Consider the following 13,571-nt stretch of genomic DNA (forward strand, 5'->3'; position numbering starts at 1 on the left):
CCTAAACTTTTAAATACATTTTCGGAAAAACAATCAAGTGTGTAAGTGAAGGTCCTCAGCTTTCACAGCCAATGGGCTCGAAACAGAATCTACTGACAGGAACACACTGACATAAACCCCCATGCAGCCTATACGTTCAGTGTATGCGACGCTGTATAAAGCCATTTATATTCTTCCTGCTTTGCGCACTCAGCGCGTGCGCACACACACGATTGGTTTGGAACGCAGCATTTACTTTAATAGTTGGTTCTGTGACGAAGACTGTCGTACATTCACACCCATTAGGTTTTTCTCAAGCTGCACGGCTGTATTGGGCTGTATTCGAGGCTCAAAGCACTCGGGGCTTAAGACTCCTCAAAATGAACTCGCGAGGCCGACAAAGAAGAGCGTGTGTGTCAAGACTACCGCAGCCCAATTGAACACCTGGTCATACATTTCCTCAAGGAGCATTGTGCAAAATGTTACGTATTCCAATAAAACTACCCGACTATGTCTTATTGGAGTTATGGACCACTTTGACCACTAGAGGGCAGGGTCCCTCCGCACTACACAAAGCTGCATCTGGTCCAGCCCTCTTTGGCCTCATATCACCCCGACTATATTATGCAAAGCCTGTCCAACCATTGTAGCACAAAATGCATTATTAAATAGACTGAAAGCGTGGCAGGAATACTGATCGTTTCTTTCATTGTGACTTCACAAGACAAAATCATTTCCAGTATGCCTGATTTAAGGTTACATTTTGCTATTTAATTTGTTCTCCTTCTGCTGTTTGGCTCACTAGTGTTCACAGTAGCACTGTCTAGATTGTGTGGTAATGAAAGTAACACTTTTCATGCCTTATTCTTTAGAAATGGTCATTAAAGAAGTGACCTACAGCACATTATGTTTCCTTAAAACCAGAGCTGTTAATATTTTTCATAATGAGAAATTTCATAAATGTATATATACATCCTTGACCATGACACCACTATATTCTTGGAAGGTCAATTGCTGTTGCTAGTGGTTGTGACCCAGCAGTATCTCATTTAGGGCTGCACGATTATGGCCAAAATCATAATCGCGATTATTTTTTATCAATATTGAGATCACGATTATTCATTAACGACCAGTTACCGGACCTTAGATGCTTGCTGCATCGTGCGCGCGGATCGGGCGATACAGAGAGCAGGGGAATTGTAAACGCACGACCATGTAGTGACAGATGTGACATGCTGGCATGTAAATAAATTAAGCACAAGTACTCATCCTTCAAGCTCCCTTCTCTCTACTCTTCCACTTCTACAGGGTTCGTGCATGACACCTCCCATCTCGTTCTCCCCCTGGTGGTTGGCTGACTGTTATTTGAGGCGCTGACGATCATGCTCATTTAATTGTGGCAGCCAAAATCGTGATCGCGATTAAAATTCGATTAATTGTGCAGCCCTAAACTCATTCCTCCAGGAGGTGACAGACATGTGGCTAAGCTTTACTGGTTTTGGGAAGGAGGATTGGACGGACATCTGCCAAGAGGTAGAAAATAGTTGCTAAAGTTGAAGGAACAATCTGCTATTTTTTACCTTTACATTATTCACACATTTCATCTAAAGGAAAATGGAAATAAATACAATACAATACAACTTTGTTATCTTTGGCTCACCACAACAGAAAAAAGCGGCACAACACACATGTGGCATACTATAATGTTCAAAAAATGTGGCAACAAGATGCTACTAAGACGACAACAAAACAAAAGCCCTAGAGTAGGCCTACAGGTAGAAAACACAACACATTCGAGCACACTATAAGGCTCCTATATTTTACAAATCTTTAGCAAGTTTCAGGCTAATGTCTGCAAAACATGTATTACTAATCATCATAAATATAACACGAGACACACTATTCACTCTAATTCAAAAAGTGGTCCAGCCAGGCCATGGAGGTATTGCATACATTTGTTTAAAAAACTGTATTCATCACAAACAGGAGATGCACAAGATGAACGGTTAGTGTGAAACACGTGATAGTAAATGCCATAATAAAACATACTATTTAGGCGGACAGGGAAGATAAAATTAATAATAAATTAAACTTGGCTGTTAAAAAATCCTGTTACACAACCAGTTATGAGAGGGCTTCTCTGGGAATTTTTTTCTGACAGTTCTCAAATTGATAATACAATTAATAAATAGGAATATCACGAAGCACGTATATTCTTTTGTTTTATATTAGCCTACTGGTGCAGCCTGGGGGGTTTCATTAGCTGTGGGCTCTAGGACAAATGGGTGCGCTACAAGCTGGCACACAGTTAACTTCACTACGTCTTTTCCGTAGTTATGAAACTTTCAAACGCAGGTTTTGTAACCAAGCCGTCCTGACCAATCAGAGCTCGAGTTCACTGTTCACGTGACAGTGTTTTTTTATTTTTTATGTAACAAACGAGCGTATGTGGGTAAAGCCGGTCCTCTACACTGTGAAGGACCGCGGCAGCTACAGAGATGTATAGACACGTCAACAGAAGAAACCCTAAATCTACGTAACATTTTAGTTTTTTTCTTATTTAGACGCTACAATGTCGCTCCAACCGCAAGTGGAGGACGCACAGGAGGCGAGAAGCGCCTTCTTTATCGGTGCCGACTCGGACAACGTCTTGGAAGAGCAGGACCACCATCAACTTATACTACAGAAAGCCAATGCTCTAGCGTCGGGAAACTGCCTGAAAGAAGCCGTCGACTTGTTTTCCGCGGCTATGCGGTACGGCCCCGTGCAACCGGAACAATTAGGCACCTTGGTGGACTGCATCCTCCGCAACTTTAAGAGAAAAGCGGCTGGGCCAGACCCTCTTTGGCGTCGCAGTCGGGACGCGGAGGAGAGCCGTATGGACGATGTGTTTGACTGTCCCAACTGTCGTAGCTTTTTAGGTGAACCCGTGACTCTAGCCTGTGGACACTCGTATTGTAAAAGGTGTTTACAACGAAAGCTGCTCTCCAAATGCAGGCTGTGCACCGGAACCGTCGGCGGCGAGGAGAAAGTGAGCGTAGTTATGTGCGGACTTTTGGAGAAATGGTTCCCCGACGAGCTGAAAAGGTCGAAAACGCTGTGCGAAGTGGACGAGCTCTGCAGAACAAGACGCTACCACGAAGCCGTGTCGTTAGCAACCGATGCTATTCAGTGTGGTGAGTATTAAAAACAAAGAAATTACGCTACATGCATGTTTTAAGAAGGCAAGGTGTGCTTTCCGGTGATGTGTCTGCTGCGCACCCTCAGTGAGCAGGAACACGCATCGTCACTGGGACGTTTCTATGTAAAAGCAAAATACATTTGGATATGACACAGTAGTCTTGTGTTTATTTTTAGTGGACCCCCAAAGGGCTTAAGTAGAGTAAGTTCTACTGACCGACATTTTGAAAAATCTAGTTACGTCTTTTTACCAGTCTGTTGCCAGCCTCCTCCCATAAGCTGTCGCGTTATGTTCGGTCGATCCTTGCTTACGAAAGTTCACAAAGCTGAGCATGCGCGCACGGTGCACAGTTGCATAAGGCAGGTCGTGACCCACAGAGAGGCATGATTTTGTAACTTATTAAAGGGCATTTTGGATTTTGTAACAGTTATGAGCTGTCGTGAGATAGTTTCATACATGATTTTACACGAGCATAGATGCACCATTTGCGGGTCAATTTGTGAGGCAGGCCTAGGCTGGTGGTTGGGCCTCAGCAGGGCACGTCCGTTAGCTTTTGTAACACAGATCCTGACGTGTATGCAGTGAGAGAAACTTAAGATGACTCTGTGTCAAATTATTTATAAAAATGATTTAAACTTTGTAGCAGCTGGAGCATAATATCCCAGTAATGGCTGCAAAGACTTGTCTAAGTGAAGTCAATGAGATGGTCTCAAGTGCCCCTTGAGCAAGGCACTTCACGCCCAGTCGTTGCAGTGGAAGTGACCTGAAGTTGGAAACTGCCTGTATGTTCACTGAGACATTCCCTGATTTTAAAAGAGGATGAAGTGTTGTGGTTATCATGGCCTGGGACGAAGTAGTTGCAATTTTATTTTATTTTTTAACTTGAACCGCTGAATCCCAAGTGACCTAACCATGCAAGAAGGACCAATGGTGACTTCCTTTATATTCAGGTATATTTTATGCTGTAGTTATAAGCTGTAAATGGCATTTTTATTTATTGTTATCATAGAGTGATGATTGGGAGGCCCAATGTGCAGCACAGTGTGGATTCACATCTGATCTCCCACACCCTAAACAATAAATGTCTGGTTGTCTGGACCTTCACCCGCTTTACGGGAGCTTATGGAGACATACGTGGAATCTGGGTCAAGTGATATAACACATACAGTATAACCCTGATGTAACTTGTACCTTGGAAAACTGAGTGAAAGACGTCATCTAAACTTCTGCGTTATAATCATTCTAGTGACCCCCCGACACCAATGGAATGACTAACAGTTAAGAGTTCAACGTTTACCTCACACAATGACAATGACAGATTTGGTACTCTGCAAGGCTGTATAAACATTACGTCCCTCTGCAAAATGTACTTCCACTATCCACTGTCCGTCCCCCTCCACTTATTTCCTGTGTGCCTTTTTTAAAGTCAGAAAATAACGAGTTATACATGTTATTTAGAGGTCAAATGAGGGTAACTGGTGTGGACCTTTCTGACTAGACAGTCAGTCGGCATTGGGCCGAGGATGCACAATGTGGCGGTTAGTAAAAGAGCGCTTTTGACAGTTCTGGTCCTCGGAGAAGAAGCGGGACAGAAACCTCCAGGTATTCAGGGGTTCTTCACTGATGTTCTGATGACTAGACAAACCGCCTGTGGTCCTGCTCATATGAGCATCTGCTAAACAAATCCGAAAAATGAACTTAATCCCATTTGTGTCAGTGAGAGGTAATAAATTATTTGGAATGGTAGCATGACATGTGCAGAAAAGTCACAGCTCGGCCTGGTGAGGAAAATGAATCCTAATGAACTTTTGGTAAACAGAATAAATTTTTCCGTAATGTCCGAGAGACTCACTCAAAACAAAGTGACGTAGTTGAGTAATGAGATGAATGCTGTTAATGCGATCCACATTCATTAATTAAAGATCATGGACACATTTATACTTAATGATAACTCCAAATAATTTAGCTATCTCTGAAAGTGTTACAAGTTGGATTTGGCGACTTAATATCGTTTGCTTTTGATTTTTAGTACATGCCAGTATTAGTGGCTCGTGAGTCCCCTTTAATCTAATTTATTCACACATTCTGGAAAGATGTTCTTCAAGTAATCCAGGATATAATTGGTGAAATAGCGATCATTTCTCCTTCATCGTGCATTCTTGGCGTAGATAATCCACCAAATAATCCTCCAAATCCATTATATCTCCTGAAAGCCCCTCCCCCTCTCTGCTGGGAGATGTATCATCTGTGTTTGTCATGTGGTTAAGTAACTTTTGACGTGTGGGAATTGACAGAGTTTAAAAACTTTCTGTTGCAGTAAACACTACCTTCCCATGCAAGTAGAACATGCTGTAGGTTTGCTCATTAAATTATAGACAATTTGATGTCGTCATTATAATGAATATTATGGTGTATGTCATGTTGATTTATATTTGAATGGTATTTGTTTAAACTGAAAAGGCTGTGCTTTCCGATATCTAAAGACAAACACTCAAATAAAACCCTTTTCTTATAGTGAATAAAGTTGTTTTTTTTCTTCTCCTGCAGATCCAGAGTCGACGGCCGTGGCCCGACTGTCCCGGGCGGAGGCGTACATGGCTCTCAAACTCTACCGCCTGGCTTTGGAGGACACCGAATTTAGTCCCTGGTCCAGCTGCTCTGCTGAGGTACGTCACTCACTGACACCGCAGTCATTTCTTATCCTCTGCTACAGAAATGTTATTTCGAATTGAATCAAATTGAGTGGAAGCCTGGCATTGCCGTGTTGTGTACGCACGCTCACACACTTTACTGAGGGGAGTCTGCCATGTGTTCACTCTCTTCTGACTGATATATTAGTCAGCCGGTCATTATTAACATAAGCTGTATTTTAAGATTGCCACCCACAAGGCCACAGACAGTGAGCACCTCATTACTCATGTTCATGGGACGTGCCAGTTTATAGGTGTCAGATTTTAAAGGTGAAATGTTGATGCATGTCTTGGCAGCTGAATTTATCACAGTCTAAAAATCCTTTCTTAGGGTTGACCCTGTTTGTTTGTTTACTGGGCCTATTTTTAATGACCTCCTGCTATTTTTAGTATAAAAGGCCTTTTCATCGCGTAAGGCGTTACGAGAGCATCGTGACTAAAGAAGGTTTTCTAGACCCCTACTGAGAATGCAGTGATTAAGGTCAAAGCCATCATTGACTATTGCATGAGTAACAGGAGACCACATGTCTGGGTTTAAGCTTAGGATGTTATTCATTGGCTGTAAAAAAGTGTGTCATATGGATTTATTGGATATCATTTAAGTATTGCATTAAAAAAAAAAAAAATGCATCTCTTCTTGAGTTTAGGAACATTGTGTTCTGTCAGTTTTTAAAAACAGTTCATTGTGTTTTTGAATGTGTTGTGCTTCAGATGCATTTAAAGCATAAAGACCTGCCATCAAGAGTTAAGTCTAACGTTTCTCTTTCTGTCCTTTCAGGCTTTGTTTAGGAAAGCTATGGTGCTGCATGAGATGGGCCAAGTGGACGAGTCTCTCCAAGTCTTCCTCCACTGCCTGGCCGTAGACGAGGACTTCCCCGGTGCTAAGAGACAAGTGGAAAAGGTTAGATAGATGATTAGTCTGCTGACAATGTGGGAAGAGTAAAACATGTTAGACTGTCATCCTTAAGTCACACTGTGTTAATGCAAGTAGGCTGGAGGAGCTACCTTCAATACAATGTAAGCCAAAGCTTCAAGGAGCCAAGGAACTGTTTGATTTGATAGCTGGGAACATAAAGCTCAACCTTTTATTATCTTATTGCACAATATGACACGTCAACATTTTGTGCAATAAGATATTATACTACATTGACTTGATGGTACATCCTGTCATGGAATGGGTCTTAAAATCCCACTAAAGCTTTGTAACGGTACCTTTTGTATTACATCGTGCATTGTCATCTATGCATAGGAAATGTGTCTGGGGTGTCCTTACAATGGTCGTTTTATTCTGCTCGTCCATATTGATTTCAGTCAGTTAGAGCATTTGTCACAAATGTGTATACTTCCCCTTTGTCTCAGCCACAAAGGTTGTCCAGTCGTTCTATAAACTTCATTTATCTTGAGGGACATTGCAGTGCAGCAGTTGCAATACAAAGTGGGAAGAGAGCAAATCTAAACGTCTCAGGTTACAATAATGTACATATGAGGTGCAAATACAATATATGTAAGTCTGAATAAGGTTAACCGTGGGGATCAGTCTAAGTCTCAGTCTGTCATGGAATTGCGTAAGTTGTTCGTGGAATCAGGTCTTGTGACTCTGTCTGTAATGACATTAGTACCACTTAATAGATTGACCACAGGATTGTAGTTATGTAAGCGCTCCACAGTCGATTCCTGTATGCAGTGCTACATACATTTTCAGATTAGTGTGAGTGTGTGTTGCCACTGTGCTGCATTCAGTTGCTAATGCTGCTCAAGTTGTGTGTAATCATCTCTGAATCATCATTGTATAAGGACTCATACATCTCATAAAAAGTCTATATTTTTCTCACCACACACTGCAGGGTTTTGAGTCTTGGTAAAAAAATAAAATGGAAACATGTTGTTTAAGCACAGTTGTTTGATTTTTCCACTAAACCTGTCAATTTAAAAATAACAGGAACTTCCGTTTTCCCCGAACACCTTTCAAACATAGTCTGCCTCTCAAATGTGAAGACTCGTGCACTCGCTGACAGGCTGAATGCTTTTTTACAGATCCTGTGTGACTTGCTCTCCCCCGCCGATGAGAATGTGAAGGTCGGCCTGAGGGAAACAACGCAGAACACGTCACCTCACTTGCGTAATAAAACCCTCGTGGCCGACGCCGAAGCTCAGCCACCGAGCCCGGTCCAAAGACAACACCAGGTCCGCGCCGCCTCGGCACACGACCATCTGGAACGCCTTGAGGTACGAGCAGACTGAGTAATGATCTCACGTTGTTTTGAAGAATAGCTTCAATGCTTTTGTCGCCACACGTTTTATAATAGAATCATCATTAACGTCTTAACCGCGGTCGCCTGTCATTATTCAGAAACGGTGGGAAAGCCTGGAGCGGCCTGGTCTCAGCAGAGCTCATTCGCTACGCGTCCACGGCTCCGGTTGTGGCGAGGAAGGGCTGAAGAGAGTTTGCTCCGCCCCTCAGCTGGGGGACGAGGACAAGGGGAGCCTGCTGAAGAGGAAGCTGTCAGTGTCGGACACAGAGCACTGTGTTGTCGACAGCGGAAGTAACAAGCTGAAAAAACAAGGTCAATGGCCAATGCCCCTATTTCATTGCTTTCTGTTCTTCCTAATGTTTACATTTTTCATTTCCAAGTCAAATCGCTTCTGTTTAAACCAATAATATTCTACAACTCAAAACATGGTAATGGTAGTAAAATGAAGCTGAATTGGACTAAATACAGACTTTGAATAATGTACAATAGGTTGGATAGACACTCAATCCAAATGATTGATTAACTCATCTCCTTTCCCAAAAACCTATATAATGAAATGCTTTCTTCTTTTTTTCTTAAGGTGTGGCCAATGGCTCCAAACAAAAGGCCGACAAAGCTAAGACCTGCAGAAGTGTTCCTGAGGACCTGCTGGACCCCAACGACTTGGAGTGCTCTCTGTGCATGAGGTGCGGTCACACACTAGTGGGCCAAATGTACCACCAAGTTTACACACATTGAACACTTGTAAATGAGGATTAGGAATTGACAATTGAACGTTGCATCTCTGTGATCAACGCAGGCTGTTCTATGAGCCTGTGACGACACCGTGCGGCCACACCTTCTGTAAAAACTGTTTGGAGCGCTGCTTGGACCACACGCCCCAGTGTCCCCTCTGCAAAGAGAGCCTGAAAGAGGTGAGAGACCGGTCTTTTGCGTGTGTTGGAAGCTGGATATTCATCTTTTTGGGCTGAGTAAAAATATGTGTTCCTCGCCTCCTGTTTTAATCAACGCATATCCCGCTGTCTCCAGTATCTAGCACGTAGGAGCTACATGGTGGCGACTGTCTTGGACATGCTGATCAAACAGTATTTGAGTCCGGCGTATGCAGAGAGGACTAAAGCGCACCTGGAGGAGACCAGAGACCTCTCTGAGTAAGCATTTCTGTCTGTTGGCAGTTTTCGATTTCCAATGTTCACCATCAGAGGTTTCTGTAGTGGAAGTTTGAAAATGTTTTCTGCTCCTCTCCCTCTGTGCAGTCTGACGAATAATGTGCCTATCTTTGTGTGTACCATGGCCTACCCCACCGTGCCTTGCCCCCTGCATGTCTTCGAACCACGTTACCGCCTCATGATTCGCCGCTGCATGGACGCGGGCACGCGGCAGTTTGGGATGTGTATAAACGATCCCAAGAAAGGGTGAGCACGCAAGCAACACACTTGCAAGCACATTTATTTGTATGAATTATTAATATATAAGATAATAACATGTAATATTGGAGGAACTTAAAACCAGACGTATCTCCTCAAGTAAAGAGGAGCCACTGGCACAAACTGCTAAAACTCCATTTTCTTATGAAACCAAAAACTCAATTGTGTCCTCCACTGCAGGTTTGTAGATTATGGCTGCATGCTGACCATCAGGAGTGTCCATTTCCTCCCTGATGGACGATCAGTAGTGGACACCATCGGAGGAAAACGCTTCCGGGTCGTGTCCCGAGGAATGAAGGACGGCTACAGTATTGCTAACATCGAGCAGTTGGGTGATACCAAGGTAAGAACCACAGTAACATTTGAATGATTTTATAATCATACTCTGCTCTAAATCTGTGTCTTACATATGAAACCACATTTCAAGTCTGTCGGGGTTGACTTTCGTTTTTTTTGACATTGTTATCATTCATTGCCAATTATTTTCAAAGGAATACATTTTTTAAGTTTAAACAATTCAAAAGTGACCAAAGTGAATTGATTCTTTCCCACCAGGTTGAGAGCCGTGAGGAGCTACAGAGACTACAAGAGCTGCACGATGCTGTGTATGAGCAGGCCCGCGTCTGGTTCCAGAACCTCAAGTTCCACTTCCACAACCAGATCCTGCAGCACTTTGGACCAATGCCAGAACGAGAAGCTGACATCCAGGTAGAGATTATTCCTGTCCAGATTAGTTTATGTAAGGACTACATTTCAGACTGATTGCTTAAGGAGTATAATCTTCAACTACACGTGAAATATTACACATTACTGGAGAGTAATTTCTGCACTAGACTGTAGATGACGGAGTCAGAGCCAGGCCAACTATTCCCACTGATCTTTGAGCGTGTTTAAACAAGAGAAACCTATTTTTAACTTCCTTTTATTAAGGATTTACTTTCAAATACAGTGGTTCCCTTTTTGCTGTCTTATTACGCACACTTATTTACACTTTGCTTATATATTGGAGGATTGAAATATGTGGCTATATTGGCCTTATTAACGTGTGTAACTAGAACTAGTGTACTGGAAAATGACACCTTGTGCTTAATTAAACCTGGGTCCCTCCGCGCCGGCGATAGTCGTGACCTCACTAAACACATAACTCAATAAATAACTGCCTACCTCCAGTACATTACACCTTTTCAAATAACCAGATAATCAAAGGAACACCAATCTATATACAGTATATACTATTTTGTATTTATTATTATTATTATCAGATTTGGTATCCGCTGAGCTCTAGCAGTAATTCTCTCCAAAATACTGCAGTGTTTGTAAAGCTGTTATTACCTCATGACAAAGCGAGACACTTTGATTCTTCGACTCAAAGTGGATCATCTCATGACCCACTTTGCCTTCAGGGGAAACCCACATTACCATGGATTCACCTGCTTTAGAAGTCATAATACCGGAACATAGTTGTTGGTGTGTGTGCTCAGCTCCGGCTCATAGCCTGCAGAGTTGAAAGGGATTACAGCGCCGCTCTTAGGACAACCACGGGGCGGAGTCCATTGACAATGTAGGCTAAAGAGCTTTATGGGTGCTTCATACCTAATCCCACCGGCCCTGTTGCGTCAGAAGAGCGGTATGAAGAGAATCCCCAACTCTAGCACATGTGCACACACACACACACACACGCACACGCACACGCACACGCACGCACACGCACACAAACGAAAGCATTGATTTTGATGTTGTGTAATTTCGGAACATCTTTGTTCCGGGAAACGATGCCACACGGCCAGTGTAAAATGTATCATTCACTGGGAATTCTTAGAAGTGTTAAGCACATTCTGTAACTGGCTCGGGCTTTTTCCAGCCGTGTAACTCTTGACACAGAAATGGATTCCTCTGGCAGAAGTATTCCCACAACTTCCACACGGGTCTAATACTCTTCCTCCTCTCTTCCAGGCTACTCCTAATGGTCCAGCGTGCTGCTGGTGGCTCCTGGCCGTTCTGCCTATCGACCCGCAGTACCAGCTCTCTGTCCTCTCCATGACCAGCCTCAGAGAACGCCTGGTGAAGATCCAGCACATCCTCGCATATCTGCAGAGCATCCCCGACAACTAGAGCTTCCTTTTCTCATCACCACAAACATCCTTTGGACTTAAATGACACTCAAGACAACCCTGTACCAACATCTCACCAACGCCATTTTATCCTTCAGCTCTTCTTTTTACATCCTCAAAAGACCGTTCTTCATAAAAAGATAAAAGCAAAGTTGAAACATCCTTAAACTGTGCATCACTGAAACCAGAGATGTGGCCAAACCACCTCAGGGATACTTCCACTGGTGCACTTTTTTTTTGTTTTTTTTTGTGACTCTCAAAAATGATAAAAGAAATATGACAGCAACTGTTCTCATGCGCTATCGTTCTTAATGCTGTTCATTTTCATAAGAACTTCATAACTTTGTTGAGAAGAGCAGCTTTGATATTTAGTTGATGCTGTTGAATGTGAGGACAGAGCAGTTTATCTAACAATCAACCTTTAGTGTACCGTCTTGAAGGATAGCACTTGCAGCGCTGAAGTGAAGATTAGACTTTGTGTTGAATCATCTCTGTTGAGATCTTTTGAAAAGGAGTTTTTTTTATTTTGTTTAGTGTTTTTGGCTGCTGGCTCTTAAAGGTTTATGTTAATATGGAGGAGGGGTGAGGTTATTCTGTGAAACTAAATCCTAAATGCTGAAAGTCCCAAAGAGTGATCGCAGGATGTGGTTTAGATGAACCATTAACAAGAGATTTGTGCAAAAACCAAGTGCAACTTAAGGCCGGCATATGTGTACCAAACAGTCCTGAAAGTATTAATCTACATCTTCCGAGCATCGTGTTCTTTCTAACTCACTTCTCCCACGTGCTTACCATTCACAACATCCATCGCTGCCTCTTAGTCGTGGCAAGAATGAGACGATCTGTGTTTCTTCCCATCGTTTCCCACTTTGAGTTTCTTCCAAGAACGTCATGCAAAGATTAGCCACTTTATCCCTCCTGTCATCAGGTCGGAGGGGGACGCCCACAGCGCTGAAATCTCATCTTGATTCGAAGCTTTTTAAATGCTTTTCTTCCTCTCGAAACTAACCTTAAATCTTCCCGAGACGTTTGTTTTGATGTGGACCTTTTGGGGATCCGGGTGAACGGCGAGGATTAAGTGTTGAAGGTTCTGTTCATGTATTATTTGTCTCTCCTCTGAACCAAAAGATTAAGCTACCCGTTACATCAACTTATACTTCATTAATTTATAAGTAAGAATACTATTTGTATATTCTTCCCATGTGTTTGTATGAGAAATGTGAAGGGGGTCTTACAATGTTATGACAAATCAAAACAAGACAAAAACAGTATGTATACAACTGATAAGTAAGCATTCTTCTTCATTCACAGCTGATCTTTGTCTACTTGCGGTGCTTCAGTCAGGACTGCGTTTGCCTTACACCATTTTGCATTGTGATGTGAATTACACGATACGTTGGCTTTATTACCATTCCTTTTTGCCATAGTGAAAAATACGTTTTAATTGTATTTTTGTTCTTTAAGTTGGTTTAAGGCACCATTTGTTCACAATGTTTATGAATACATCTTAAAGAAACACAATTCAAGTCAAGGCTGTTATATGTAAATCATCTGTAAAAACGCTCTTTGGACAGATCTTGCTTTTTGGTCAGATGTTTAAGTTATCAATTTTCAATAATAAATGCACTTCTTTTTTCAACTGTAGCCTCAGTGTCCACTGCTTGATCAGTTTTATAGAAGGCACTGAGAAATCTAGCAGCAGGAGTTTTGACCTCACAGTGAGGACCTCACGTAAAGCCCCCAAAACATTGGATTCAAATCAAGTATTTCTAGATAACGTTGAATATTAACGACATACATTTTTTATTAAGAATTCCAACACAAAAACTCAACTCAGGACTGTGTGGGTGTGGTTTTATTAGATTTGACAGTAACCAAACTAACCATATCAGATTCTAATTAAAATGCTGCTGTAGTCTGTGACATCACCT

The 13,571-nt window shown here is 42.3% G+C and overlaps 1 protein-coding gene across 1 annotated transcript; it reads left to right on the top strand.

The window, feature by feature from the left end:
• The first annotated feature begins 2,432 nt into the window (after positions 1-2,432).
• lonrf1 (LON peptidase N-terminal domain and ring finger 1) lies at positions 2,433-11,776 on the top strand. The gene is made up of 12 exons (XM_079159233.1): positions 2,433-3,155; positions 5,708-5,826; positions 6,629-6,751; positions 7,885-8,076; positions 8,201-8,414; positions 8,683-8,788; positions 8,902-9,016; positions 9,132-9,253; positions 9,359-9,517; positions 9,710-9,872; positions 10,085-10,237; positions 11,483-11,776. Exons 1-12 carry the CDS (start codon positions 2,552-2,554, stop codon positions 11,639-11,641), a joined length of 2,229 nt encoding a protein of 742 aa, XP_079015359.1. The 5' UTR covers positions 2,433-2,551; the 3' UTR covers positions 11,642-11,776.
• The last annotated feature ends 1,795 nt before the right edge of the window (positions 11,777-13,571 follow it).

The sequence above is a fragment of the Pholis gunnellus genome (assembly GCF_910591455.1).
Source record: "Pholis gunnellus genome assembly, chromosome: 5".
Taxonomy (NCBI): domain Eukaryota; kingdom Metazoa; phylum Chordata; class Actinopteri; order Perciformes; family Pholidae; genus Pholis; species Pholis gunnellus.

What these genes read in the sequence shown, in the direction of transcription:
- lonrf1 (XM_079159233.1), top strand. Translation starts at nt 2,552, where the DNA reads ATGTCGCTCCAACCGCAAGTGGAGGACGCACAGGAGGCGAGAAGCGCC. An exon ending in CTAAGAGACAAGTGGAAAAG is followed by an intron (nt 6,752 to 7,884) that starts GTTAGATAGATG and finishes GCTTTTTTACAG; the next exon opens with ATCCTGTGTGACTTGCTCTC. An exon ending in GAGACCAGAGACCTCTCTGA is followed by an intron (nt 9,254 to 9,358) that starts GTAAGCATTTCT and finishes CCCTCTGTGCAG; the next exon opens with TCTGACGAATAATGTGCCTA.